The 24,450-nt window shown below is 48.4% G+C and overlaps 5 protein-coding genes across 5 annotated transcripts; 3 read left to right on the top strand and 2 right to left on the bottom strand.

Annotated features, from left to right (window-relative positions):
- The first annotated feature begins 3,548 nt into the window (after positions 1 to 3,548).
- On the top strand, positions 3,549 to 4,007 carry LOC149427289 (histone H4-like). Its single transcript, XM_089668159.1, has one exon. The coding sequence runs from the start codon at positions 3,549 to 3,551 to the stop codon at positions 4,005 to 4,007; it is 459 nt and encodes a 152-aa protein (XP_089524285.1).
- Positions 4,008 to 4,944: 937 nt separating this feature from the next.
- On the bottom strand, positions 4,945 to 5,576 carry LOC149427290 (histone H2A type 1-like). Its single transcript, XM_089668158.1, has one exon. The coding sequence runs from the start codon at positions 5,566 to 5,568 to the stop codon at positions 5,176 to 5,178; it is 393 nt and encodes a 130-aa protein (XP_089524284.1). The 5' UTR covers positions 5,569 to 5,576; the 3' UTR covers positions 4,945 to 5,175.
- A 288-nt stretch (positions 5,577 to 5,864) lies between these two features.
- On the top strand, positions 5,865 to 6,717 carry LOC149427291 (histone H2B 1.1-like). Its single transcript, XM_089668163.1, has one exon. It carries the CDS (start codon positions 5,885 to 5,887, stop codon positions 6,263 to 6,265), a length of 381 nt encoding a protein of 126 aa, XP_089524289.1. The 5' UTR covers positions 5,865 to 5,884; the 3' UTR covers positions 6,266 to 6,717.
- Positions 6,718 to 13,726: 7,009 nt separating this feature from the next.
- On the top strand, positions 13,727 to 14,925 carry LOC149427292 (histone H3). The gene has a single exon (XM_089668162.1). The coding sequence runs from the start codon at positions 13,742 to 13,744 to the stop codon at positions 14,150 to 14,152; it is 411 nt and encodes a 136-aa protein (XP_089524288.1). The 5' UTR covers positions 13,727 to 13,741; the 3' UTR covers positions 14,153 to 14,925.
- A 262-nt stretch (positions 14,926 to 15,187) lies between these two features.
- LOC149427293 (uncharacterized) lies at positions 15,188 to 15,910 on the bottom strand. The gene has a single exon (XM_089668160.1). The coding sequence runs from the start codon at positions 15,908 to 15,910 to the stop codon at positions 15,242 to 15,244; it is 669 nt and encodes a 222-aa protein (XP_089524286.1). The 3' UTR covers positions 15,188 to 15,241.
- Between the last annotated feature and the right edge of the window lie 8,540 nt (positions 15,911 to 24,450).

Raw genomic sequence — 24,450 nt, forward strand, 5'->3', positions numbered from 1 at the left:
AGAACCCGGGCATATGATGAATCGGGTCTGTGGACCAATACAGCCGCAATTCATTGTTTTTAGTAATGCCCATGATGAGGGTTAAGCCCCCCCCCAAAAAAAAAATTAAATTTGGAATCCGTAATGGGTTTCCATGCAAATATCCTGGCAAGGTTTGATTATGGGTTGGCGGCGATAAATTATTGTTCATATAAATTACTTTAATCCACAATCAATGCACACAGATCTTCCATAAAAAAAAGCAAGGGGATTAGTTAAATTTGCTGTTTCCACCTGAATTCCAGGTTGGGAAATGAATGGGGAACGTATGGGTGTCGCAGAATTTGTGCGCTGCCAATCAGGATCTGGAAGGACACAAGCGGCTCTAAGGGTCTGTGTGCAAATTCTTGGTGGATGCAGGACACTACTTGTGCTCGCCACTGCACTTATGGGACTCGCCACTTCACCAAGTGATACTGCAGTGCTGGTATGTGAAAGACCAGGATGTACTAGGCCGCTAGTGTTTGCCAGTTCACCAAATGCTAGAGAGGCACTAGTACTGGCAGTCTGCTGCATATGAGAGTCATCATGCAATTGTACCACCTCAGCAACCTTGGAATGGGGTCAGGTATGCCTGACCTTAAAAGGGACCTCTACTCCATCGCCTGAGCTATCTGTCAGGGTGCCGCTTCTGTCTACAGATGTGTATTCTAAGGCAGAATCTGTCAGTGAGGCTTCCCCTTTGCTCTCATCTGACATGCTCAGAATTCTGTAGGCCTTTTCAGTAGAGTACCATTCGTTGGACATGTTGGCCACTAAATTTATGGGTACCAAGTGTGACTCATGGGAAAAAGAGCATCTGGCTGTCAGGAACTGCTTGAACCGCTACAAAAAAAATACCTGCATGTGCTAACAGAGATCAGGCCTGATTCTGCTAACTCTGCAGTTTTCTGTGCAATGCATAAGTGACAGTGATCTACTTACACTGCACTTGCTGGGGGAGAAGTGGGGTAGGAGTAGGGGCTAAACGCAGGTGCTGGAAGGTGGTGGGGCTGATCCTGCTAACGCTGTATTTTTGGGGACACTATACTATTGTGAACGCAGGTATAGTTCTAATGTGATCAAATATATTTATCCATTCAGACACTATACTAGGAATTGGTATTTATTGTGTATATGAGCTTGTCCCTGGTAATCAAAGGGTTAAATGTGATGACTGATGTAGTGGTGGGCAATCTGACGCTATCTGGGAGGGAAGCTAATGCTAGCTGAAGATGTCAGAGACATTAATACAGCGATCAGTAAAAAAATCTGTACACTGTACTAAAGACACTGGTGACAGAGGTGTGAAGGGGTTAACAGGGGGGAGATCAGGGGGATAAATGTGACCTAGCTGTGCTTTTACTGTAAAAGTGTAATGCTTTTGACCCACGTGGATCTGCTTTCTTCTCTCTCTGGAATGGAATGTGCCCAGGGAGAGAAGATTGCATCATTTCCTGTACCTGTGTAAGTGTAATCACAAGTACAGGAAGATCACTGATAGGGCAGGGAGCAATCAGCAAATCCAGGCCAAATATCACTGGTCTGAATCTGCTGAGTGATTGATGGGGCACGGAACCATGACACCCCTGGATCGGCAGGTGCGCGCCCATGGCCTGCGATCAATGCAGGAGCACAAGTCATGTATATATGCATATGATTGTGTGCAGGGAGCCCTCAGGGAGTAATTCTGCTATAGGGTGGAGCTATGTGTCTTCCCCCATGTCATTTATCCTCAAGTTATGTTGTTGCAAAATCTAAAATAAATCACTTTTTTAAAAATGTGTTATTATAATTTAAATGTTAAAATGTTATAATTATTTTATGATAATATATTATACACTTTAATTATGATGACAATTATACATTAATAATAGGAAATGTTTTCAGTGTGAGACTCCTGGGGAAATGACATCTTATTCCAGGGACTGATCTTATCCGCCTTCCTTTAGTTGTGATGAGTTTCTCCTGAAGATCAGAGATCGTTCAATATATACCGAACAACGATCCTCCCGACTGAGGGAACAGATCTCATCGCCTCCTTCACACTCCACGCAGAAAAAAAGATGTTTTACTATCTGAAGGAAACGTCTATAACTGTCATTGGATCAACTTTCTAATTGCTTCATTCAAATCTCCCGCCGGAATTCTATGGACCGTTACAGACAATCCGCCCTCTTACCGCCAAATCCGATACGGAGAACCGACCGCATCCATTTACCGTTTTATCTGGGAAGATCGATCAACCCTTCCATTCATTCCAGGCTCTGCGATCAGCCAAAAATCATTATAGGAGCATTACGAATATTCATATGAAATGTTTTATTTTCCCTCCAATCCCTCAGAATACAAAACCCGACAAGATCTAGTTATTAGTCTGTTGATTTAGTTGTAGAGAAGAGATCAATGAAAAGTCTACAGAACAAGAAAACACTTCCTGCACTAGAAACATCGACACCGAGATCTCCGGATACATTTCTATGGACTTCTCGTCAGACAAACATTACTGGCTGATGGAGACAACGCCCACAGCTGTGATTGGCTCAGAGTTCAAATCGCTGACATCACATGCTGCCCGCCGGGATTGTGTAGATCGTTCCAGAGAAATATTCCGCCCGATTATACCGCCAAATCCGACCTGAGAACTGATCAGATGAGACATTTATCCGAGAAGTATTATCATCGCTTTCATCCCAAGTAGATGTATTGATGAGTCTGGAGATGGATTTCCATATTTACCGAATCATGTAACACATTGTGAATACAAGTATTGTAGATTCCATGATCACATCTGTATACGATCATGTCACTGACCGATATTTGTGTGTCCCTCCTTCAGACATGTAGCAGTTACAGATCCCCCTCCCCCCCCCCCATATCACATCCAGAATATTCATAAAAACAAATGTGAAATGACTGATAGAAATAAGGAGACTGCCGGAGAAATACGGACAATGTATCCAGAGAGAACATATGACATGTCTGAGGAAACCAAATCGGTTTCCTCCTCCAAATCAGTCACTAAAAATCATCCGAATGTTTACAAGGGTCTAAATCAATGAAAATCTCTGCAGAGGAATGAATCACTGTGACTCCGCCCCTTTCCATCAGTCTCCCTTCAGGTCCGCACGGAATTATAAACAGGAACGTGGGGCATCGGTATAAATGTTTGTGTTGTTTATTTCCAAGTCATATTTATCAATATTAAATTGCTGTTAACAATAGTAACTGGTGATGATGGTTTGTGTTCTGAAATGTGAAAGATGAATGTTTCTGTGTAATCTCCGAGGAAGAAATAGAAAACCATTGAGAAGAATGAAGAGTTTCTCTCCTGGAGATGGATTTATATATTTGAAAAAGCGCAGAATGTGTATAATGGTTAGAAATGAATCCAATTGTATTGTGTGTAAAGAATGGGAGTGACTCCGCCTCTTCCCAGGAGGGTTCCCATCAGGTCCGCTCTGGCTGTATAAAAGGAAGGCGGACCCAGCCTAGCGCTCAGTCGGTGTTTGCAACACAAAAGAATCGTCATGTCTGGTCGCGGTAAAGGAGGGAAGGGTCTGGGGAAAGGCGGCGCCAAGCGCCACAGGAAGGTGCTCCGGGACAACATCCAGGGCATCACCAAACCCGCCATCCGACGTTTGGCCCGCAGAGGGGGAGTCAAGCGCATCTCCGGCCTCATCTATGAGGAGACCCGCGGAGTGCTGAAAGTCTTCCTGGAGAATGTCATCCGCGATGCCGTCACCTACACCGAGCACGCCAAGAGGAAGACCGTCACCGCCATGGATGTTGTCTATGCTCTCAAACGGCAGGGACGCACCCTCTACGGATTCGGAGGATTAAATCCTCACCCCCCCCCCCCCCCTTCATCGTCACAAAGGCTCTTCTCAGGGCCGCCCACCTTCTCATACAAAGGGCTATCGATAGAAATCTCGAGATCAATCTGCTCCTTCTGGGGGGATGGTGGAGGCCGCTATCCGCATATTTAGGAACATGTGATTCTTCAGACATGTCATTTCCTCTATTGATTCATTGTACATCTGTATCTGGGAGGGTCAGGATTACTTTTTTCTACCAGTCATTTCACATCAATCTGGATTTCTAGTTAAGTCTCTAAAAATTTAAATACAAATATTTTACATGATTCACTATACATTACTGACTAATCGATGAATCTGCTTTGGAAGTATTGGTGTTTTGTTCTCCAGAGTCGGAGGTATAACAGGACTGGATTTTGAACCTGAGCCAATCACAGTTGTGGGCGTTGTCTCCATCAGCCCATAAGTACAAGTCGTTCAAAGAAATGTATCCGGAGATCCCTATTCATAGTGCTGGAAGTTCAACAAAATTAGTAAACAGAACTCCATCTTGTCGGGTTTTGAGTACAAATAAAACATTTCATATGAATATTTGGAATGGTAGGATTGATTTTCCCAGATAAAACTAAATGGATGCAGATTGTCGGTAACGGTCCATAGAACTCCGGCGGGAAATTAAAATTTAGCCAGTTGAAGCTATTACAGTTTAAATGATAAGGGCGGAAATGATCTGACCAGGAAGATTTTTTTTTATATAATTTCCTTAAAACTATTTACCGGTAATCAGCTACAAATAACCCGCCCGATCCCGGGGCGCCGAGATATCACTTTCTCCGCAGAAAATTCAACACAGAAATCCTTCCCGGCGTCCAAACGTCTTCCTATGGAGAAGCAGAGATGACACCCGGATGTAGAGGAGACTTACTGTCCGGACGGCGGGAAGGATTTCCACCTTTTCGAATTGTCATTACAAACACGTGACAGCTTCCATCGCAGGACGGAGGGAAGAAGTCGCCGACTTTCCTCCCCCCCCATCACCACTAAAGGAAGGCGGATAAGATCAGTCCCTGGAATAAGATGTCATTTCCCCAGAGTCTCACACTGAAAGCATTTTCTATTACTCTTTATAATTATAAAATCAGTTACTTTACATCTTGCGACAATGTAAGCAAATGATCTCCGACTTCTCCTCCCCGAGACTCCATCCCATAGAAGCGGGAGATAGAGGAGTGTCGGATTGGTGTCCATAGAAGCCGTATGGCCGCCCTTTGTATGGAGATGTGGGGGGCTCTGAGAAGAGCCGTTGTGTTGGGGGATAGAAGGGAATCCTGTGGGGGGATTACTTGCTCTTGGCGGCCTTGTGGCTCTCGGTCTTCTTGGGCAGCAGCACGGCCTGGATGTTAGGCAGGACTCCTCCCTGGGCGATGGTGACGCCGCCCAGCAGCTTGTTGAGCTCCTCGTCGTTGCGGACAGCCAGCTGGAGGTGTCGGGGGATGATGCGGGTCTTCTTGTTGTCTCGGGCGGCGTTGCCGGCCAGCTCCAGGATCTCAGCCGTCAGATACTCCAGGACGGCGGCCAGATAGACGGGAGCTCCGGCCCCGACCCGCTGGGCATAGTTGCCCTTCCGGAGAATACGGTGAACACGACCGACAGGGAACTGCAGACCGGCCCGGGACGATCGGGTCTTGGCCTTAGCCCGAGTCTTGCCTCCTTGTTTGCCGCGACCAGACATGATTGGATGACCGACGAATCATACACAGACAGGCCCTAGCAGCCGCTTCCTCTCCTTTATACACTCCGTGCTCTGACGTCACACGCTGCGATTGGTTGCTTTTCAATACAGCCAATAGCGGTCAGACTTGTTTCTACACCAACCTGTAACTGAGAAAAGAAAGCGTGACGTCACTCTCCATCACCTGACCGAGTCCTCCAATAGAAGAGTTAGGTGGGATGAGGCTCCTTTGCATAGGCCGCCTATAAAAGCAGCACATGGGGGCGGCTCCAACACACTTTCCCCGCAGCCAGCCAAGCAGTGGTGAATCTTGATCATGCCTGAACCAGCCAAGTCTGCGCCGGCGCCCAAGAAGGGCTCCAAGAAAGCCGTGACTAAGAGCCAGAAGAAGGACGGCAAGAAGCGGAGGAAGACTAGGAAGGAGAGTTATGCCATCTACGTGTACAAGGTGCTCAAGCAGGTCCACCCCGACACCGGCATCTCGTCCAAGGCCATGAGCATCATGAACTCCTTCGTCAATGACATCTTCGAGCGCATCGCCGGCGAAGCTTCCCGCCTGGCTCATTACAACAAGCGCTCCACCATCACCTCCCGGGAGATCCAGACCGCCGTCCGCCTCCTCCTGCCCGGAGAGCTGGCCAAGCACGCCGTCTCCGAGGGCACCAAGGCCGTCACCAAGTACACCAGCGCCAAGTAATCCCCCCGCCCCCCGGGGCCCCATCATCCCAACAAGGACACAAACGCTCTTCTAAGAGCCGCCCACCATTCCAATCACTGAGCTGTCATCACATTGTATTGCCGCTAGAGGTCCCCCACACGTCACACTTACACTGGACATTCGTTCTAGGGACGGACTAACCTGCACATTGGGGGGATGGGAGGATTGGCTGCAATGCTCAACACTCCCATTAGGTGTCACTATATTACACACATAGACGGGAAGGATTTTCTTGTTTCTCTTTTCTGCTCTGCTTGATACATTGTTACACGTAGTAGAGGCGAATGTTTAACTCTTCACTGACTGATATATGTGCGGCTGTAACATGGCATCATAGGAAATAATACAGAAATCATGGAGACATTACTCCATATATTACTAGGAATAGATTTACGGATTTCATATAGTACGAGATGTGGAAAGCATTACATTGCAACGGTTTTATTAAACTTTGTGTAAAAAAAATAAAATAAAAATAATTTCTGATAATGTGGTTATGATGGATCTGCTTGGGGATTATGGGAGGAATATAAAGGTTACACATTACATTTCACCTTTTTAAATATATAGGTAACATTGCTTTTAGATCTGGGATTATGGGGGGAATATCATGGTAAATCACCATATTTTGGATAAGTAAATGCATATAATTTTTCTACATGAGATTTATGGGTGCATTTTTGTGGATACACATGTCAAGGATCAATTTTTATTTCTGAAAAGACTATGGATATTGTTATTTTTCAAAATGGGGATTATGCGTGGAATGTCAGGGTTAAACATGCCTAGGGACATATTTGACCCCATTCTGATGTAAGAATAGCATTTTTTCAACATCGGGATGATGGGTGGATGATTGCAGATACTCATGTCAAGGACCATATTTGAATTGTTTCTTAAAATAATATGGGTATAGTTATTTTTTTATGGGTGGAATATCATTATTATTATTATTATTATACAGTATTTATAAAGCGCCAATAGTTCACTCAGCGCTGTACATTACAAAGGGGGACAGAACATGTGACAGAACAATACCAATACAATGCAAAACATGAGGGGATCGAGGGCCCTGCTCTTTCGAGCTTACAATCTAGAAGGGATGGGATAGTGGTACAGGAGGAGATAGCTGTGGGGGATGGAGTGGTAGGAAGAGTGGAGGAGGTCAGCAAGTTAGCAGGGGGTGAGGTAGGCTTCCCTGAAGAGATGGGTTTTCAGGGTGCACCTAAAGGAGAGGAGAGTAGGTGATAATCTGATGGGTTGGGGCAGGGAGTTCCAGAGGATGGGTGACACCCTGGAGAAGTCCTGGAGGCGGGCATGGGAGGAGGAGACCAGGGAACTAGAGAGAAGGAGGTCTTGTGAGGAGCGGAGTGTGCGTGTTGGGCGGTACTTGGATATTAGGTCAGTGATGTAGTTCGGGGCAGTATGGTGGACAGCTTTGTACGTCAGTGTTAGGATTTTAAATTTGATCCGTTGCGCAATCGGAAGCCAGTGGAGGGATTGGCAGAGGGGGGTGGCGGAAATGGAGCGGTTGGAAAGGTGAATGAGTCTGGCAGCCGTATTCAGGATCGACTGAAGCGGGGATAGCCAGCGGCGAGGCAGGCCAGTGAGGAGGGAGTTGCAGTAGTCGAGTCGTGATATGATGAGGGAGTGGATGAGCTGTTTAGTGGTTTCTGGGGTTAGGAACGTGCGGATTTTGGCGATGTTGCGGAGGTGGAGTCTGCACGAGTTTGTTAAAGATTGGACTTGGGGCTGGAAGGATAGGTTGGAGTCCAGAATGACACCAAGTACTCTGGCCTGCAGAGCGGGTTTGATATTGGCGTTGTTGGATGTGATGTAGAAGTCAATGGGGGGTGGGGTTCGGGCTGGGGGGAAGACAAGGAGCTCGGTTTTGGAGAGATTCAGTTTAAGGAAGTGGAGCGACATCCAATCTGATATGTCGCTCAGTAGGTGTGTGATTTGGGCAGAGACCGAAGGGGTGAGGTGGGGGGTTGAGAGATAGATTTGTGTGTCGTCGGCATAGAGGTGGTAGTTGAAGCCGTGAGAGTGTATGAGTTGGCCAAGGGAGGAGGTGTAGATGGAGAAGAGAAGGGGCCCAAGGACAGAGCCTTGAGGGACCCCAACAGAGAGGGGGAGTGAGGGGGAGGTGGTAGCATTATAGGTAACGCTGAAAGAGCGTTGTGACAGGTAGGATGAGAGCCAGGAGAGAGCAGAATCTCTGAGGCCGAGGGAGTGTAGTATTTTGAGGAGGAGGGGGTGGTCAACTGTGTCGAAGGCCGCAGAGAGGTCAAGGAGTAGGAGCACTGAATAGTGGCCATTAGCTTTGGCGGTTAGAAGGTCGTTGGAGAGTTTGAGTAAGGCGGTTTCGGTGGAGTGTAGGGGGCGGAAGCCAGACTGTAGGGGATCGAGGAGGTTGTTGTCGTTGAGGTGAGAGCATAGGCGGGTGTAGACGAGACGCTCGAGGAGTTTAGATGTAAGTGGGAGCAGGGAGATGGGTCTGAGGTTGTTCGGGTCATTGGGGTCCAGGGAGGGCTTTTTAAGTATGGGGGTGATGTGTGCATGCTTCAGTGGGGAGGGGAAAGTGCCGGAGGAGAGGGAGAGATTAAAGATGTGGGTGAGGGAGCGTAGGATGGAGGGGGAGGGAGGTCGTAGGAATTGTGAGGGGATAGGGTCGAGGGGGCAGGTGGTGAGGCGGGCATCAGAGAGGATCTTGGAGACTTCCTCAATGGTAGTAAGGTCAAAGGTGTGGAGTGTTGGGGGAGCTTCAGTATGAGGAATGTAGGGTGGGGTGGGAGTGGAGGTCAGAGCAGTGGTGGGGCCGTGGGAGAGGGGTGATGAGGGGGTAGCTGAGTGAGGGGGAACGGGGTCGGAGGGAGTTTGAGCAGTGACGAAGTCCCTGCGGGTAATGTCGAGGGGGAGGGGGGATGAGGGGGTAGCTGTGTGAGAGGGGACGGGTTGAGAGGGCGTGTGAGTTGCGGCAATGTCCTTGCGAATTGTGTCAATCTTGTTTTTGAAGTGATTGGCAATCTCAAGGGCGGTGAGTGAGGTGCTGGGTGGGGGTGGGGGTGGAGAGAGTAGAGAGTTGAAGGTGGAGAAGAGTCGGCGAGGATTGGAGGAGAGGGCCTTGATGAGGGTCAGGAAGTAGGCTTGTTTGGCTGCGTGGAGGGAGGAGGTGTAGGTGCGGAAGGCAGATTTGTAGCAGGTGAAAGCTTGGTTAAATGGTTAAATGGTATATCATGGTTAAACACGCCTAAGAACACATTTGACCCCATTCTGATAAGAATATGAGAACAGCTTTTTTTCAACATGGGGATTATGGGTGGAATATTGTTTTTTTAACATGCCTAGGTACACATTTGACCTCTTTCTGATCACAAATATGAGAATAGTTATTTTTCTACATGGAGATTATGGTGGATACACATACAAAAGAACCATGTTTGAACCTATTTCTGAAAAGGTTATGAGCATAAATATTTTTCTATATGAGGATTATGGGTGGAATATCATGGTAAACATGCCAGAACACATTTGTAAAAGGGATAACAGGGAGTTCCAAATGGGCAGGGGTAAGGGTAGTCCAGTAGGCACTAAGGGCAAGCTGTGTAGGAGCAAAGCATAACTCTGCAGAAGGGAAACCAAGAAACACAGCACCTCTAAGTGTGTACTGTGAAGATACTTAATAGAAAGAAAAGCAGTAACTCACATCTTAGAATTTAAAAACAGGCTCATGGCTAAGAGGGTGAGACGTCTATAGCCAGCTGTTGTGTGATTCCACCCATAATCTCCATATAGAAAAATAACTATACCCATATTCTTAGGAGAAACATGTCAAATATGGGTGTTGACATATGTATCTGCAACTATCCACCCATAATCCCCATGTAGAAAAATAATTATTCACGATTTTTGTTTTATATCACAAACTGGGTGGAATATTATGGCTATAAATGCCTAGGAATACATTTGACCCCTTTCTGACAAGAACAGAATATATTTTGTTTTCTACATGGGGATTAAGGGTGAAATATTTTATTTATTTATTTTTTTAACAAATAATTTGTATTCATAGAATACAGAACATATAAACATCAATGAACTTTGCTTGTTATGAAGTCATGTAATACACAGTAACAGATGTTGGCTTATTGAGAAACTCAATAGTACAATCAGATCAATGTTCTAAATGAGGAATTCACAGATTTAAACGTTTATAAATGGCAAGTACAAACATCAAACGTGACATAATAAAGTGCATGAATAGAAGAAGGAGATTTAGTAGAGAAAGAAAGAGAACAGCAGTCATAAGAACAGATCTAATTCCACAAGTGTAGTCAAGTATCCACCAGCATGATATGCACATTGAAAAGTGTTAATCACCCATTGACCCCCTCTTTAAACTATTCGGTGTAGCATAACATCTTATTAACAATTTATAGGAGGTTTCTTGAGTCCTAGTGCTGATGGAGTATTTGCGAGAAAAAATGCAGGCTTTTCTTCATTGGAACATATTTATCTGCCATCCTGGAGGAGTTGGACTGCCTGTGCAACCTCTGTAGGGTCCAGGTATTGCTTCATGCCATGTCCTCATGTCAGTAGTGACACTGACCCTAGCCAAATGCAAAATTAGTGACAAAACAAAAGATGTCAGTAGCCTCCACCTATAAAACCATTACTGTTTTGGGGGTCGTCTCATTGTTGTTCATCTAGTGCACCTGTTAGTTTTATTATCACAAAAGCAGATGAAACTGATTAACAATCCTCTCAGCTACTTAACAGACAGGATCAATATCCCAGGAGTTTAAATGACTTGAGGCTATACTCTGATTTAAAAAGTGTTCCTTGTTTTGAGCAGTGTATATAATTATACACGCACACACTATATTGCCGAAAGTATTGGAAAACCCCTCCAAATCATTGGATCAATCACCTCCATGGCCACAGGTGTATAAAATCAAACACCTAGGCATGCAGACTGCTTCTACAAACATTTGTGAATTATCATTAATATAATATATATATATTAATATATAAATATTTATATAGAGCAGATAGTTTCCTTAGCACTTTAAAATATAAAGGGAGACAATACAGCAATGTGACAGTTCAATACATTAGGGTTAGCAGGGCCCTGCTCCTTAGAGCTTACAATCTAAGAGATTTGTGAAAGAATGGGTCGCTCTCAGGAGCTCAGTGACTCCAAGCGTGGTACAGTGATAGGTTGTCACCTGTGCAATAAGTCCATCCGTGACATTTCCTGGCTACTAAATATTCCACACTCAACTGTTAGCGGCATTATAGCAAAGTGGAAGCAACTGGGAACAACAGCAACTCAGCCACCAAGTGGTAGGCCACGTCACATGACAGGGCGGGGTCAGCACATGGTGAAGAGCACAGTGGACAAAAGTCACCAACTGTCTGCAGAGTCAATAGCTAAAGACCTCCAAACTTGGTGTGGCTTTCAGATTAGCACAACAACATGAATAGAGAGCTTCATGGAATGGGTTTCCATGGTCGAGCAGCTGCATCCAAGCCTTACATCACCAAGTGCATTGCAAAGCATCAGGTGCTGTGGTGTAAAGAACTGGACTCTAGAGCAGTGGGGACCTATTCTCTGGACTGACCAATCATGCTTCTCTGTCTGGTAATCTGATAGACGTGTCTGGGTTTGGAAATTTCCAGGAGAACAGTACCTGCCTGACTGCATTGTGCCAAGAATAAAGTTTGGTGGAGGGGGGATTATGGTGTCGGATTGTTTTTCAGGGGTTGGGCTTGGCCTCCTAGTTCCAGTGAAGGGAACTTTTAAGGCATCAGCATACCAAGACATTTTGGAAAATTTCATGCTCCCAACTTTGTGGGAACAGTTTGGGGATGGCCCCTTCCTGTTCCAACATGACTGTGCACCAGTGCAGAAATCAAAGTCCAAAAAACATGGATGAGCGAGTTTGGGGTGGAGGAACTTGACTGGTCTGCACAGAGTCCTGACCTCAACCCGATAGAACACCTTTGGGATGAATTAGAGGGGAAACTGTGAGCCAGGCCTTATCATCTGACATCAGTGCCTGACCTCACAAATGCGCTTCTGGAAGAATGGTCCAACCTTCCCATAGACACCCTCCTAAACCTTGTGGGCAGCCTTCCCAGAAGAGTTGAAGCTGTTATAGCAGCAAAGGGCGGGGCCAACTCAATATTAAACCCTATGGACTAAGACTGGGGGGCCATTAAAGGTCGTGTGCATGGAAAGGCCGCCACCCCAATACTTTTGGCAATATAGTGTAAATTTATGTATCTATCTTTTTTTTCCTCTCTCTTTTTCATTTGAGCATTCAGGGAATTTCAGGTGCATCAGATTAATACACAGAATGGAAAGTGGAGGTTATAAACTGTAATAAGGTCATCATGAATGGGGCGGGGCGGGGGGGTGCATTGGACCAATTTATTTCCCTCCCCTTTTACTTTACGTCATCTAATTTACTGAATTATGGACAGTAATAGTCCTCTCTCGGAGATTGCAATTCTTACATTGATAAGAAGTTTGAATATATAATTATAAACATCTTTCTTATCAATGTTTTCCCATCTGGCAGTAAGGAGCTCCCAGAGAGATCGGGATATTCTACTAACAGAGATAACCTGCAGATCTTGGCGGGAATTTAAAAAAAAAAAAAAACATTCTGAAAAATATAAAGACACATAAATAAAATAATGTTTGTTACAAATAAACTCGTAACTGTGAAATGAATGGGATGAATTGCTGCAGACTAGATGTCCGCCTCCTCACATCCTCAGCGATAGATTGTCATTGTGCCATCAAAGTCCACACTGTCCTCGCCGGGATCTGATTGTCCTTGGAAGTGGGATTCGGAGAGAAAAGGCAGAAATCACATTGTATCTCCTCCCAGATCCGCACACAAGTCATGTCTCTTGTCATCTCGCTCTTCTATAGACAATACATTGCAGCCCTTCTGACTGTCCCTGTTAGTCCACAATTGTGCTGGATGGACCGAGATGGGCGACAAACGTTCTGCTTCTTAGTCCCGAACAGAGGAATCCTCGGATCCGTGAGATCGGAGGAGGATCTTCTCTCATCCCATTCACTGTATTATGGGGGAATCCAGTCCGATGTCAGTGGATGTAATTGTTACATTGTACAGGGAGTCTCTGATTATTAGCAGATCTCTGATTAATCTTCTCTTCTTTGGTAGTAAGGAGAGCTCCGAGCATTGTATGATGTGGAGGAACTCCCCTCCCCCACTCCTGACACAGCGGGCTTCTCTACCTACAGAGATAACGTGCAGATCCTGGCGGGCATTTTGAAAATCCCGCTCTTTTTATGTAACCCAATCATTAGAAGGGGCGTGGTGTAGTTCTCCAATCAGAGGGCAGGGATGTGTATAAATAACTGCAGAGCGGAGAGATATTACATTCGCAGTTCCCGGCAAGAGAGGAGTAGAGATGGCTCGTACCAAGCAGACCGCCCGTAAGTCCACCGGAGGGAAAGCTCCCCGCAAGCAGCTGGCCACCAAAGCCGCCCGCAAGAGCGCCCCGGCCACCGGCGGAGTGAAGAAGCCTCACCGCTACAGGCCCGGCACCGTGGCTCTCCGAGAGATCCGCCGCTACCAGAAATCCACCGAGCTGCTCATCCGCAAGCTGCCCTTCCAGCGCCTCGTCCGAGAGATCGCCCAGGACTTCAAGACCGACCTGCGCTTCCAGAGCTCCGCCGTCATGGCTCTGCAGGAGGCCGCAGAGGCTTATCTCGTCGGACTCTTCGAGGACACCAACCTCTGCGCCATCCACGCCAAGAGGGTCACCATCATGCCCAAAGACATCCAGCTGGCACGCCGCATCCGCGGAGAGAGGGCCTAGACCCCCCGCAACAGACATTCCACACAACCAACCAACGGCTCTTCTCAGAGCCACCACCTCCCCCCACACAGAGCTCTACACTACCGAACTACAATGAATAGGATAGACAGGAATCTATAATACAAATTATCGGGGAAATCGGGCAATTCCTCCTCTCGGCGCCCCGGGACCGCCATTCCTTTACTGCTTTTATTCATTTCTACAACCCATAACGAGACATACAATGAGATCCATCCGAATGGGCCCCTTCCACACGGAGATGTCACTATGGGGCGGGTCAGTCATGTCCTCTATTTTCTCCTCCGATACTACATCGGGGTCATCACAGATCACATCGCTCCGCCGGGGCGGCACACGCGGACACACCGGGAGGATTCTTCCTTCTGCTCTCCGTGTGCCGCCCCGGCAGGTGTTCTATAGATAATATAATTCATCATTCTGGAAATTTTGGCGGGACATTTAAAAATATTCCACTCCTCCAATCAGAACATCCGGCGTTTAATCTGTCAGCCAATAGCAGATCTTCCCCGGAGACTCGCAGAGCCCGGTGATCGGTTGTTTTCCTCCAAATGGCACCTGGAAAGCCGCTCCCCGTGTTGTATTGTGTTGTAGAGGCGATCCATCCATAGGAAGGAGTCCATTGTCCGCACAACACGATGTTCTCGGTGCGATCAGTAGATCCCGTCCAGAGGATGATGTGTCCCCGATCATTACATGGCGTTTCCGTACAACTTCCACAATGGCCGCAATAATAATAAAGGCTGGGAATTCATTGTAGAAGGATCGGGAAATGTTCATTGTTACCCCTCCCCCCCATCCCACAGACAGCGTGCGGGAAATGACAGATGTCGGTGTGTGTGGAGGGGGTCGGGCCTGTGAAATGTATCGGGAGGGATCCCTCCTTTGGCCAACCAGTAATCATTTGTAGGATCGGAGGAATCATTGGATGACCTATAAAGGGACAAGTGTACAATGTGAGGAGGGAGAATGCGGCTCGTGGTCGGTGTGTGTATGGAGAGCTCTGTTGGGAGGAGGTGGGGGCTCTGAGAAGAGCCTTTGGGGGGTGGAGATGAAGGAGGTCGCCGCCCATTATTTCTTCTTCGGAGCGGCCTTCTTGGGCTTAGCCGCCTTCTTAGCTGCCGGCTTGGCCTTAGCGGGACTCTTGGCGGCTTTTTTCGGCTTGGCTGCAGCTTTGCTCTTCTTGGGGCTCTTGGTCACCTTCTTGGCTGCAGCCTTTGCTGGTCTCTTGGCGGCCGGCTTCTTCTTGGGGCTCTTGGCTGCGGTGGGGGCTTTGCTGGCCGCCTTCTTCTTGGGGGACTTGGCGGCCGATTTCTTGGGCTTGGCCGCAGCCGATGGCTTCTTGTTGCTCTTCTTGGCGGCCGGTTTCTTGAGCTTCGCCTTGGCGCCATCGGGCTGCTTCTTGTTGATCTTGAACGATCCGGAGGCCCCATGGCCTTTGACCTGGACGAGGCTCCCCTTAGTCACCAGCGCCTTGAGGGCGATCTTCAGGCGGCTCTTGTTCTTGTCCACATCGTATCCTCCGGCGGACAGGACCTTCTTGAGGGCGGCCAGGGACACCCCGCTGCGCTCCTTGGAAGCGGACACGGCTTGGACGAGGAGCTCGGACACGGCGGGACCGGACGCCTTCTTGATGCCTTTCTTGGCTCCTCCTCCGGCTGACGCCTTCTTAGCCGGCTTCTTCTTGGCGGCGGACTCCGCTGGAGGAGCGGCGGCTGGGGCGCTCTCAGTCTCCGTCATGATTTCACAAAGTCTATTGGACAAATACGTTTCCCTCCTGTGCTGGCCGGAGGTTATATACCTAACGTCCTGCGCTGCTATTGGTCGGTACACAGCAAGCTGCCTGCACTGCTATTGGTTACACGTCAGACACGCCCACTGGCTGTCATCCCAGTGTTGGAGTATATTCTCTCCCTTCATGTGTTTCCCGGTAGATATAAAACTGATTTTATTCCGAAATAGAACGATGTCCGATGTGCACCGGGGAGCCGATCTGCTCCCTGGACTGTCGCTTATCGGGGGTCACTTCCAGCTGTCAGGAGCTGCTCACGAGGCTGAACACAGAGGCTGCAAACACAACCATCCTCCGGAGTGGGGGGCCCATTCTGCCTTCTACCTGCTTGGGGGGACACATTCTACCCACAAAACAATCTGCTCCCATCCCCCACTACAATCCGCTTCACATTACACGAGGGAAGAGGGGAGATCACCAAACATTTCCCTCTAATACACAACTCGGCTCATCTCTAGCTGACTACAAGGAGCCGGGAACAAAAACATCGGCCGATCACAGGAGATCCTTGTGTCCTGTCATGGCAGACATTGGGAGACATACAAAGGGCTCCGCCCATTACAGGGTGTCAGGTGTCATGTCATGGCCTAGGTGTCATTATTGGCTCATCATCACAAATGGACATTGAGAGCCAAATATTGACAAACACGTCTACTGACCCTGATACTTACACAAAACAATCAATATACACTTACTGGGATCATTTTTTTACCAAATACATGTAACAGAATACATTTTGGCCTAAATGTATAACTAACTTTGAGTTTACTGTATACAGTTGTGTTCAAAATAATAGCAGTGTGTTGAAAAAAGTGAATAAAGCTGAAAATCCTTCTAATAGCTTTTATTTCCATCCACACAAATGCATTGGGAACACAACACATTCTATTCCAAATCAAAACATGAAGAAAAATACATCAAATTTGTGTTGTTCCTCTAAAAATATTGAAGAAAAGTGAATATTAGACGGTTCAAAAAAATCGCAGTGTTTGTATTCTTCTTTACAAACTCAAACATTCACTATATAAACTGAGAAATGTTTGAAGATTTTGCTTTCCTTTGAATGACTTAATGAATATTTGGTTGTAGTCGCACTGTTTCTGAGAACTGCTGTACATCTGTGTTGCATGGAGTCACCCAACTTCTGGCCCCTGTGATCAGGTATTCCAGCCCAGGATGATTGGACTACATTCCACAGTTCTTCTCTATATCTTGGTTTTGCCTCAGAAACTGCATTTTTGATGTCACCCCACAAGTTTTCTGTTGGATTAAGATCCGGGGATTGGGCTGGCCACACCATAACGTCAATCTTGTTGGTCTGGAACCAAGATGTTGCACGTTTACTGGTGTGTTTGGGGTTGTTGTCTTGTTGGAACACCCATTTCAAGGGCATTTCCTCTTCAGCATAAGGCAGCATGACCTCTTCAAGTATTCTGATGTATTCAAACTGATCCATGATCCCTGGTATGCGATAAATAGGCCCAACACCGTAGTATGAGAAACATCCCCATATCATGATGCTTGCACCACCATGCTTCACTGTCTTCACAGTGTACTGTGGCTTGAATTCAGTGTTTGGGGGTCATCTGACAAACTGTCTCCGGCCACTAGACCCAAAAAGAACAATCTTACTTTCATCAGTCCACAAAATGTTGCGCCATTTCTCTTTAGGCCAGTCAATGTGCTCTTTGGCAGATTGTAACCTCTTCAGCACGTCTTTTTTCCAACAGTGGGACTTTGCGGGGGCTTCTTGCAGATAGCTTGGCTTCACATAGGTGTCTTCTAATTGTAACAGTCCTCACAGGGAACTTGACACCTTCTTTCATCTTCTTGGAGCTGATTGTTGGCTGAGTCCTTGCCATTTTGGCTATTCTTCTATCCATTGGAATGGTAGTTTTTTGCTTTCTTCCACGTCTTTCAGGTTTTGGTTGCCATTTTAAAGCATTTGCAATCATTTTAGCTGAGCAGCCTATCATTTTCTGCACTTCCTTATATGTTTTCCCCTCTCCAATCAACTTTTTAATCAAGGTACTCTGTTCTTCTGAACAATGTCTGGAACGACCCATTTTCCTCAGAATTTCATAGAGAAATGCACTGTAACCAGCATGTACAACATTTGCTGCCTTCCTTCCTTAAATAAGGGCAATAATTGCCACCTGTTTTTCAAAGAATGAATAGAACTCCACACTGCTATTATTTTGAACATGCCCCTTTCAATGAGTGATTCAATGACACAGAATCAGCAGCATGCATGTCATGACTGTTGGGTCTGTTGGATTTCTATTACTCTACTACACCTGCTAGGAAATAATTTGCCATGTAGAAATATAATTTCTACCAAAAACAGTGATTGATCCGGTTAGTGATGTCTGACTGCTATTATTTTGAACACAACTGTATTTTTTTTTATAACAGAAAGTACTTTTTTTTTAATTTCCAGTTTTTTTTTTGTTATAGCACAAAAAATAAAAATCACACAGGTGATCAAATACCACCAAAATAAAGCTCTATTTGTGTGAAAAAAAGGACACACATTTTGTTTGGGTACAGCATTGCATGACTGCGCAATTTCCAGTTGCCGGATAGCAAAAAAGAGGACTGGTCAGGAAGAGGGGTAAATCCTCAGGATGACAAAAAAATTGTTCCATTAATGTAATCCATCATCAATCACAGCGTCCGGTGTTGTCCTGATGATGCGGACTTGCCAAAATTAAAAAAAGAAAACTACGCCCGCCCAGCCCTCTGCACCCGCCGAGCACTCGTTGCAATAAGACAGGTCTGACAGTTGCTGGTCAGATGTAAACAATTGAGAAGAGCTCTTCTCAGAGCCACCCACATCTCCATACACAATTCTATAAACCTCCTCTTTATCAACCGATTCCGTCTTAGGGAGGAAAATCAGGAGATAGGAAAAAGGAGGAAAGTAGTAACTGACATTGTGGATGTATGGCGTGGCTCCTCCCCCAAGTCGATCATCCTCAAGTTATGTTGTTACAAAATCTATAACTAAATTTTTTGTATTTGTTGTTATAATTTAGATGATAAAATAGTATATAGTTTAATAATATATTATACATGTTTTTCTTTTTTTTTTTCTTTTTTTTAAGTCCGCAAACGTGCGAAAAACCCGTAAGTGTTCACAAAATAAGTGCAAGTGCAAAACACCACATTAAAAAGTGTACTTAGGGGTGTGCTTTGTCCCTCCCCTGAAGGGGATGGACCACTACCCTGATGCCCTGGGGCACAAAGCTCCTGACAGGGATAAGGTTCCCATTTGGTCTTCCTGGCCAAAAGGCCTGGTGGACCACCGTTCCTTGTGGCCAGCCGAAGCCAGCCACCCAGTACTTGGTCAGGGGGCTCTCCCAAAGAGAAAACCCCCCAGGGACAGGGGAGAAAGGAACCAAAAGGCCACACATCCTCCCCCTAGACTTCAGGGCAGGCCCGAGGACCCACACCCTCCATCCTGTGAGAAAAACACACACATAAAAAAGAAAAAGTGACAAAACGTGGGAGGTGAAATAAATTAAATAAATAGATAATAAAAAAAAGTGGTCGTGCCAAATTGTGCACAGACCAGGCCCTGAGGCCTGTAGCAAAAATTGCCCCGAACTTAGCCAGAAGGCCTTGTCCTAAGGGCGCTGTGCAGGAAAAGTGGTAAACACAGTGACCATGTGCCTTTTCACACTGTGGGGTCCCACACCCAGGTGTTACTAAGGGCACCCCTGAGGCGACCACTCGGGGCACTGGTTTGCGGACTTTCTGCCTTCCCGACAAGGTAGATCCATTCGAATCAGGAGGAACTGGGTCCTTCCGGTCTTCTCGGGAGAATTACTCACGGGCCCCAGCTACTACTCATGGGCGCCACGCTTTCTGTTCCAGCCGTCCAGACCCCCATAATTCCAGCAGGGGTACTATACAACCAGCCATCACCGCAAAGCTAGAATGGCCGTGGAGCACCCCTACTGGACACTGATAAGAACAGATTTTTTTTGATTGAAAAGATACTTTTATTACAGAAGTATAAAAAACAACATGATACTTGTAATCGGGGTACATCTCACCCTATACTGCGACGCAGCGCACCACATTGCAATATAGTTCCAAGCATACGATAAATACATTCAGAAATAAATACATTCGCTCAGCGGTATGATGCCTGACGTGATGTGCGTGGAGGATGAATCCCCAGACCAACACGTCATGCATAACGCCGCTTACCCCGAAACTCTAGCATCCTAACACACAGTATGTTTCCTAATATCACTAAGTCATGCAAAAACAAAAACCGAATGTTACAATCTACAATAGTCATCGGGTGTGTGTGTGTGGGGGGAAGGGGGAAAAAGGGGGAAAACACAGGCCCGAAGCTTTATTGAAAGGACAAAGACACGCAAGGGGGAGTAGGGGGAAGGGGAGATCTTCAGACGTCCTCTTCCTCCTTAAAGTCCATCAAGGTATAGTCTCTGAGCAGACTGAGGATCAGTCTGTGGCAGTACTCAATGGACATCCTCTCCCGCTGGTGGATGAGGCGCTTCCTGGCGCACCATAAAGCGTCCTTAAAACAACACAGCACCAGCCAGGCGCCGTCAATGTCCTTCAGAGAAAAAGTTCCACAGAATAGTCCATTCAACACCCCAAAGTGAGTGATGGCTGTCTGTGGTACAAAGTCCTTGAGTTCAGGTTCCAGGGCCCCCAACAGGGCCTGAGCAAAAGAGCACTCCCAGAAAACGTGGTGAGACGTTTCCTCATGGATGATGCAGAAGGGGCTGTATCTGCTCAGGTTCCTGGCATGCATAAATGTCCTGAGAGGCAACCCCCCTTGGATTGCCATCCATGCCAGGTCTTTATGCCTATTGGTGAGAATGTTGGAAGAAACATTCCTCCAGACCACCTTGCAGGTGTCTGAAGGCAGGCCTGGAACCGACTCCAAAATGTCGCTTGCTCGGATGAGCTGGTAGATGGTCTTTGGTTTTCACAAGTCAGGCTTGACTCCCTGCAGCCCCTGCTCCCTGATGAACTTGAAGGTATCCAAGTAGTACCAAGGAGTGTCCCATTTGTAGGGGATGGAACTGTCCCAAGTGTCCCACCCGAGGGACCTCCAGAGAGGCAACAGGAAGAAGCGAGACATTGCGTTCCCGCCAGAGTCCATAATCCTTTTGGGCAAAGTTCTGCGGATGCAGTTGCAGGCAAAGAACACACTCAGTTGGGTGGCGATGTCGGGCACGCCCTTACGGGGTTCCTTGAACATGACTGCCCGCTTCACTCTGTCCATCTTGGAGCCCCAGATGAAGTGAAACACCGCCCTGGTGATGGCCTTACAGGTGTTGACCCGTGGGGGACAGGCCTGGGCGAGGTACTGCAACACAGGGAGAATCTCGCTGCGGAGTACCAGTGTCTTCCCTTCGATGGTGAGGTCTCTGAGGCTCCAAAGTCCAAATTGCTGCCTCATCTTTGCTAGTCTCTCCTCCCAAGACTTCAGGGCTGCGCCCTCAACACCAAACCAAACTCCCAGAATTTTCATGAAGTCTGTCTTGATGCCAAAGGGCATGGATGCAGAAGAAGGCAGGGACCACTTTCCGAAGAGCATGACTTCCGACTTCCCGCAGTTGACCTTTGCCCCCGAAGCTTGGCCGAAGTCCTCGAAGGTCTGGACGAGCAGGTCGATGGAGCACTGGTTGGCACAGAACACCGTCACGTCGTCCATGTAGAGCGAGCACTTCACTTCCCTTCTGTCTGGTCCCGGTGCGGTGATTCCCCCGATCTCTGGATTCCTTCTGATGCATTCGGCGAAGAGCTCTATACAGCAAACAAAAAGCAGAGGTGAAAGAGGGCAGCCTTGTCTGACCCCGGAGAGGACCGGGAAGGGGTCAGTCTTCCAGCCGTTCACCTGCACGGAACTGTAAATATCGTTATACATAATATCCACGTACGAACAAAACGTTTCCCCGAGACCAAACCTGCGCAGGGCTCTGCACATAAACCCATGGGAGACACGGTCAAAGGCCTTTTCCTGATCAAGACTGACCAGGGCCGCATGCACACAGCGGTCCTTGATGTATTGGACCGTGACCGTGTCCCGGACAAGCGCTAGGCTGTCCCCAATCCTGCGGCCAGGAATGCCGCAAGTCTGATCCGGGTGGATGATCTGTCCGATGACAGCCTTCAGCCTGTTCGCCAGGACTTTGGCGAGGATCTTGTAGTCCACGTTCAGGAGAGAGATGGGACGCCAATTTTTCAAGTCACATCTCTCCCCCTTATGCTTGTATCAGGATCGTGATCATCCCTTCCCTCAACGAAGGAGGCATCTTGCCCTCCACCACCATCTCCTCGTACAGCTCGAGCAGGTTCGGGCCCACGAGGTCCCACAGCGCTACATAGAGCTCCGCTGGGAGACCGTCGCAGCCCGGGGTCCTGCCTCGCCTAAAGGATTTAGCGGCAGAGTGCAGCTCCTCCAACGTCAAGGGGGCGTTGGTGGCCGACAAACCTGCAGGATCAATAGCGTTAGAGATATCTGACAAGAATCTGTCGGCTGCTGACGTGTTTGTTTCTTTGGGGGAGTAGAGGTCGGTGTAGTAGTCGCTGACCACTTCCATCACGGCCTCCTTCCCCTTCTGGAGTGTTCCAGTCTTGTCGCGCAGCTCCGACAGGGGTGTGTGCCCTGAGTGGAGTTTCCTGAAAAAGAAAGAGTTACACTTCTCACCTTTCTCTAGATGCTTCACCTTGGCATGGAAGACAATGTGCCTGGATTCTTCCTCAAAGTGCTTTTTCAAGCTCTTCTTGGTGTCCTCCAGGTCTTGCCTCACGTCCCAGCCACAGTGATGAAGGTCCTGCAGCTGACGCTGCAGCCTCCTGAGTTCCCTCCTCCTGGCACACACTTGCTGGCGTCCCCTGGCCTGATAGAAGCTGCGCAGCTTGACTTTCACGAACTCCCACCAGTCGCTTACCTTGGGAAAGAAAGACTTCTCCTCTCGTCAGGCACCGTAGGTTTCCCTGAGCTCCTCTAGCAGTTCCTCATCGTCCAGCAGGGTGCAATTCAGCTTCCAGGAGCCTGGGCCCGGGGCAAAGCCCTCTCCCAGATCACCTTGAAAGTGAATGGCCCTTTGGTCAGAGAAAAAGCAGGGAACCATGGAGAACCCGTGGTGCCTGACTGCCCTGGAGGTGAGCACAAAGTCAATCCTGGAACGCACAGATCCATCGGGGCGGCTCCATGAGTAGTTCACGGAACCGCGCCCCACGGATCCCACGGCGTCCTGCAGGGAAGCCTCCGCAATCACCTCCCGGAGCAGCTTCGAGGTGGTGTCGAGTTTTGCGTACATGCTGGAGCTGCGCACATCCTCCTCTATCGGACAGTTAAAATCACCGCCGATTACTACTGTTCTCGTTGTGACGAGTTGCGTCCGCAGGGTTTGGAAAAGTTCCAGCCGCGCGTTCTTCTCCGGGGAGGCGTACACGTTGATGAGCCTAACGGACTCCCCCGCCCACGAGCCGTCTATGACCAAAAGGCGGCCACAGACGAGCTCATGGACGGAGTCAACAGTGAAACGTCCTCCCCTGATAAGAACCGCTACCCCTGCGGACTTGCAATCGCCACCCCCAGACCAGTAGGAGGGACTGTGGGTCCACTGGGAGGACAAATGAGTGTACCTCCTCAGAGAGGGAAGTGCGCACTCCTGAAACATGTAGACATCACTCTGCTGTGTGGAAAGAAAGGTCAGCACAGTCTGCCTCCTAGACACATCCTTGATGCTCCTCACATTAATGGAAAAGATTGAGATCTCAGCCAACATTAGAAAGAGATGAAGGGGTTAGTCGGCAGGGGCTGTGCTTACCTCCCCTGGAGAGGGGGGGCGACCTCTGCAGCCTGGCCAGGGTCCTGGCTCAGTCCGATCTGGTTGAGGACCTCATTGAAGTCGGTGGAGAGTTCTGGCCCCGACTGGGTCAGAGCCATCTCTTCTTCCACCTCTTCCTCCAGTGTGTCGAGGTCCTCCCCCACGGGGTCGGGACCTGCGGCATCCTGGAGGACAGCAGGCCGTTTGGTGGCGGAGGAGGAGTCCTCCGCCGCCGGGCTAGCCTGCTCCTTCTTCCGCTTCCTGATCCCCGCCGCAGAGCTGCTGAGGGGGGTGGCAGGGGGAAGGGGCGGGAAATCCTCCTGTGAGGACAGGTCGGGGGGGGGGGGGGTGGAACCAGGCCCGGGAGGGGTGGGGCAGGGGGGCAAGGGGCGGGGGGGGCAGGAGGGCCAGGGGCGGGAGGGGGCAGGAGGGCCAGGGGCGGGAGGGGGCAGGAGGGCCAGGGGCAGGAGGGCCAGGGGCGGGGGGGCCAGGGGCGGGGGGACCAGGGTCCGGGGGGGGGGGGGCTGGGGTGGGGGGTTCCTCTTACCTGGGTCCTTCTGAGGCTTCTGTGGCGCTGGTTTGGCAGCAGGGCCCTTGCTCAGGGCCCCAGCGTACGTCCTGCTTCTCTCTGGGCAGTCCCTGTAGACGTGCTCTGACCG

The sequence above is a fragment of the Staurois parvus genome, unplaced genomic scaffold, assembly GCF_062004578.1.
Source record: "Staurois parvus isolate SC_StPar_1 unplaced genomic scaffold, SC_StPar_1.0 ptg003913l, whole genome shotgun sequence".
Classification (NCBI taxonomy): Eukaryota; Metazoa; Chordata; class Amphibia; order Anura; family Ranidae; genus Staurois; species Staurois parvus.

Bases quoted from the DNA above. Each gene is read 5' to 3' on its own strand.
- LOC149427289 (XM_089668159.1), top strand. From the start codon at position 3,549: ATGTCTGGTCGCGGTAAAGGAGGGAAGGGTCTGGGGAAAGGCGGCGCC.
- LOC149427290 (XM_089668158.1), bottom strand. From the start codon at position 5,568: ATGTCTGGTCGCGGCAAACAAGGAGGCAAGACTCGGGCTAAGGCCAAG.
- LOC149427291 (XM_089668163.1), top strand. From the start codon at position 5,885: ATGCCTGAACCAGCCAAGTCTGCGCCGGCGCCCAAGAAGGGCTCCAAG.
- LOC149427292 (XM_089668162.1), top strand. From the start codon at position 13,742: ATGGCTCGTACCAAGCAGACCGCCCGTAAGTCCACCGGAGGGAAAGCT.
- LOC149427293 (XM_089668160.1), bottom strand. From the start codon at position 15,910: ATGACGGAGACTGAGAGCGCCCCAGCCGCCGCTCCTCCAGCGGAGTCC.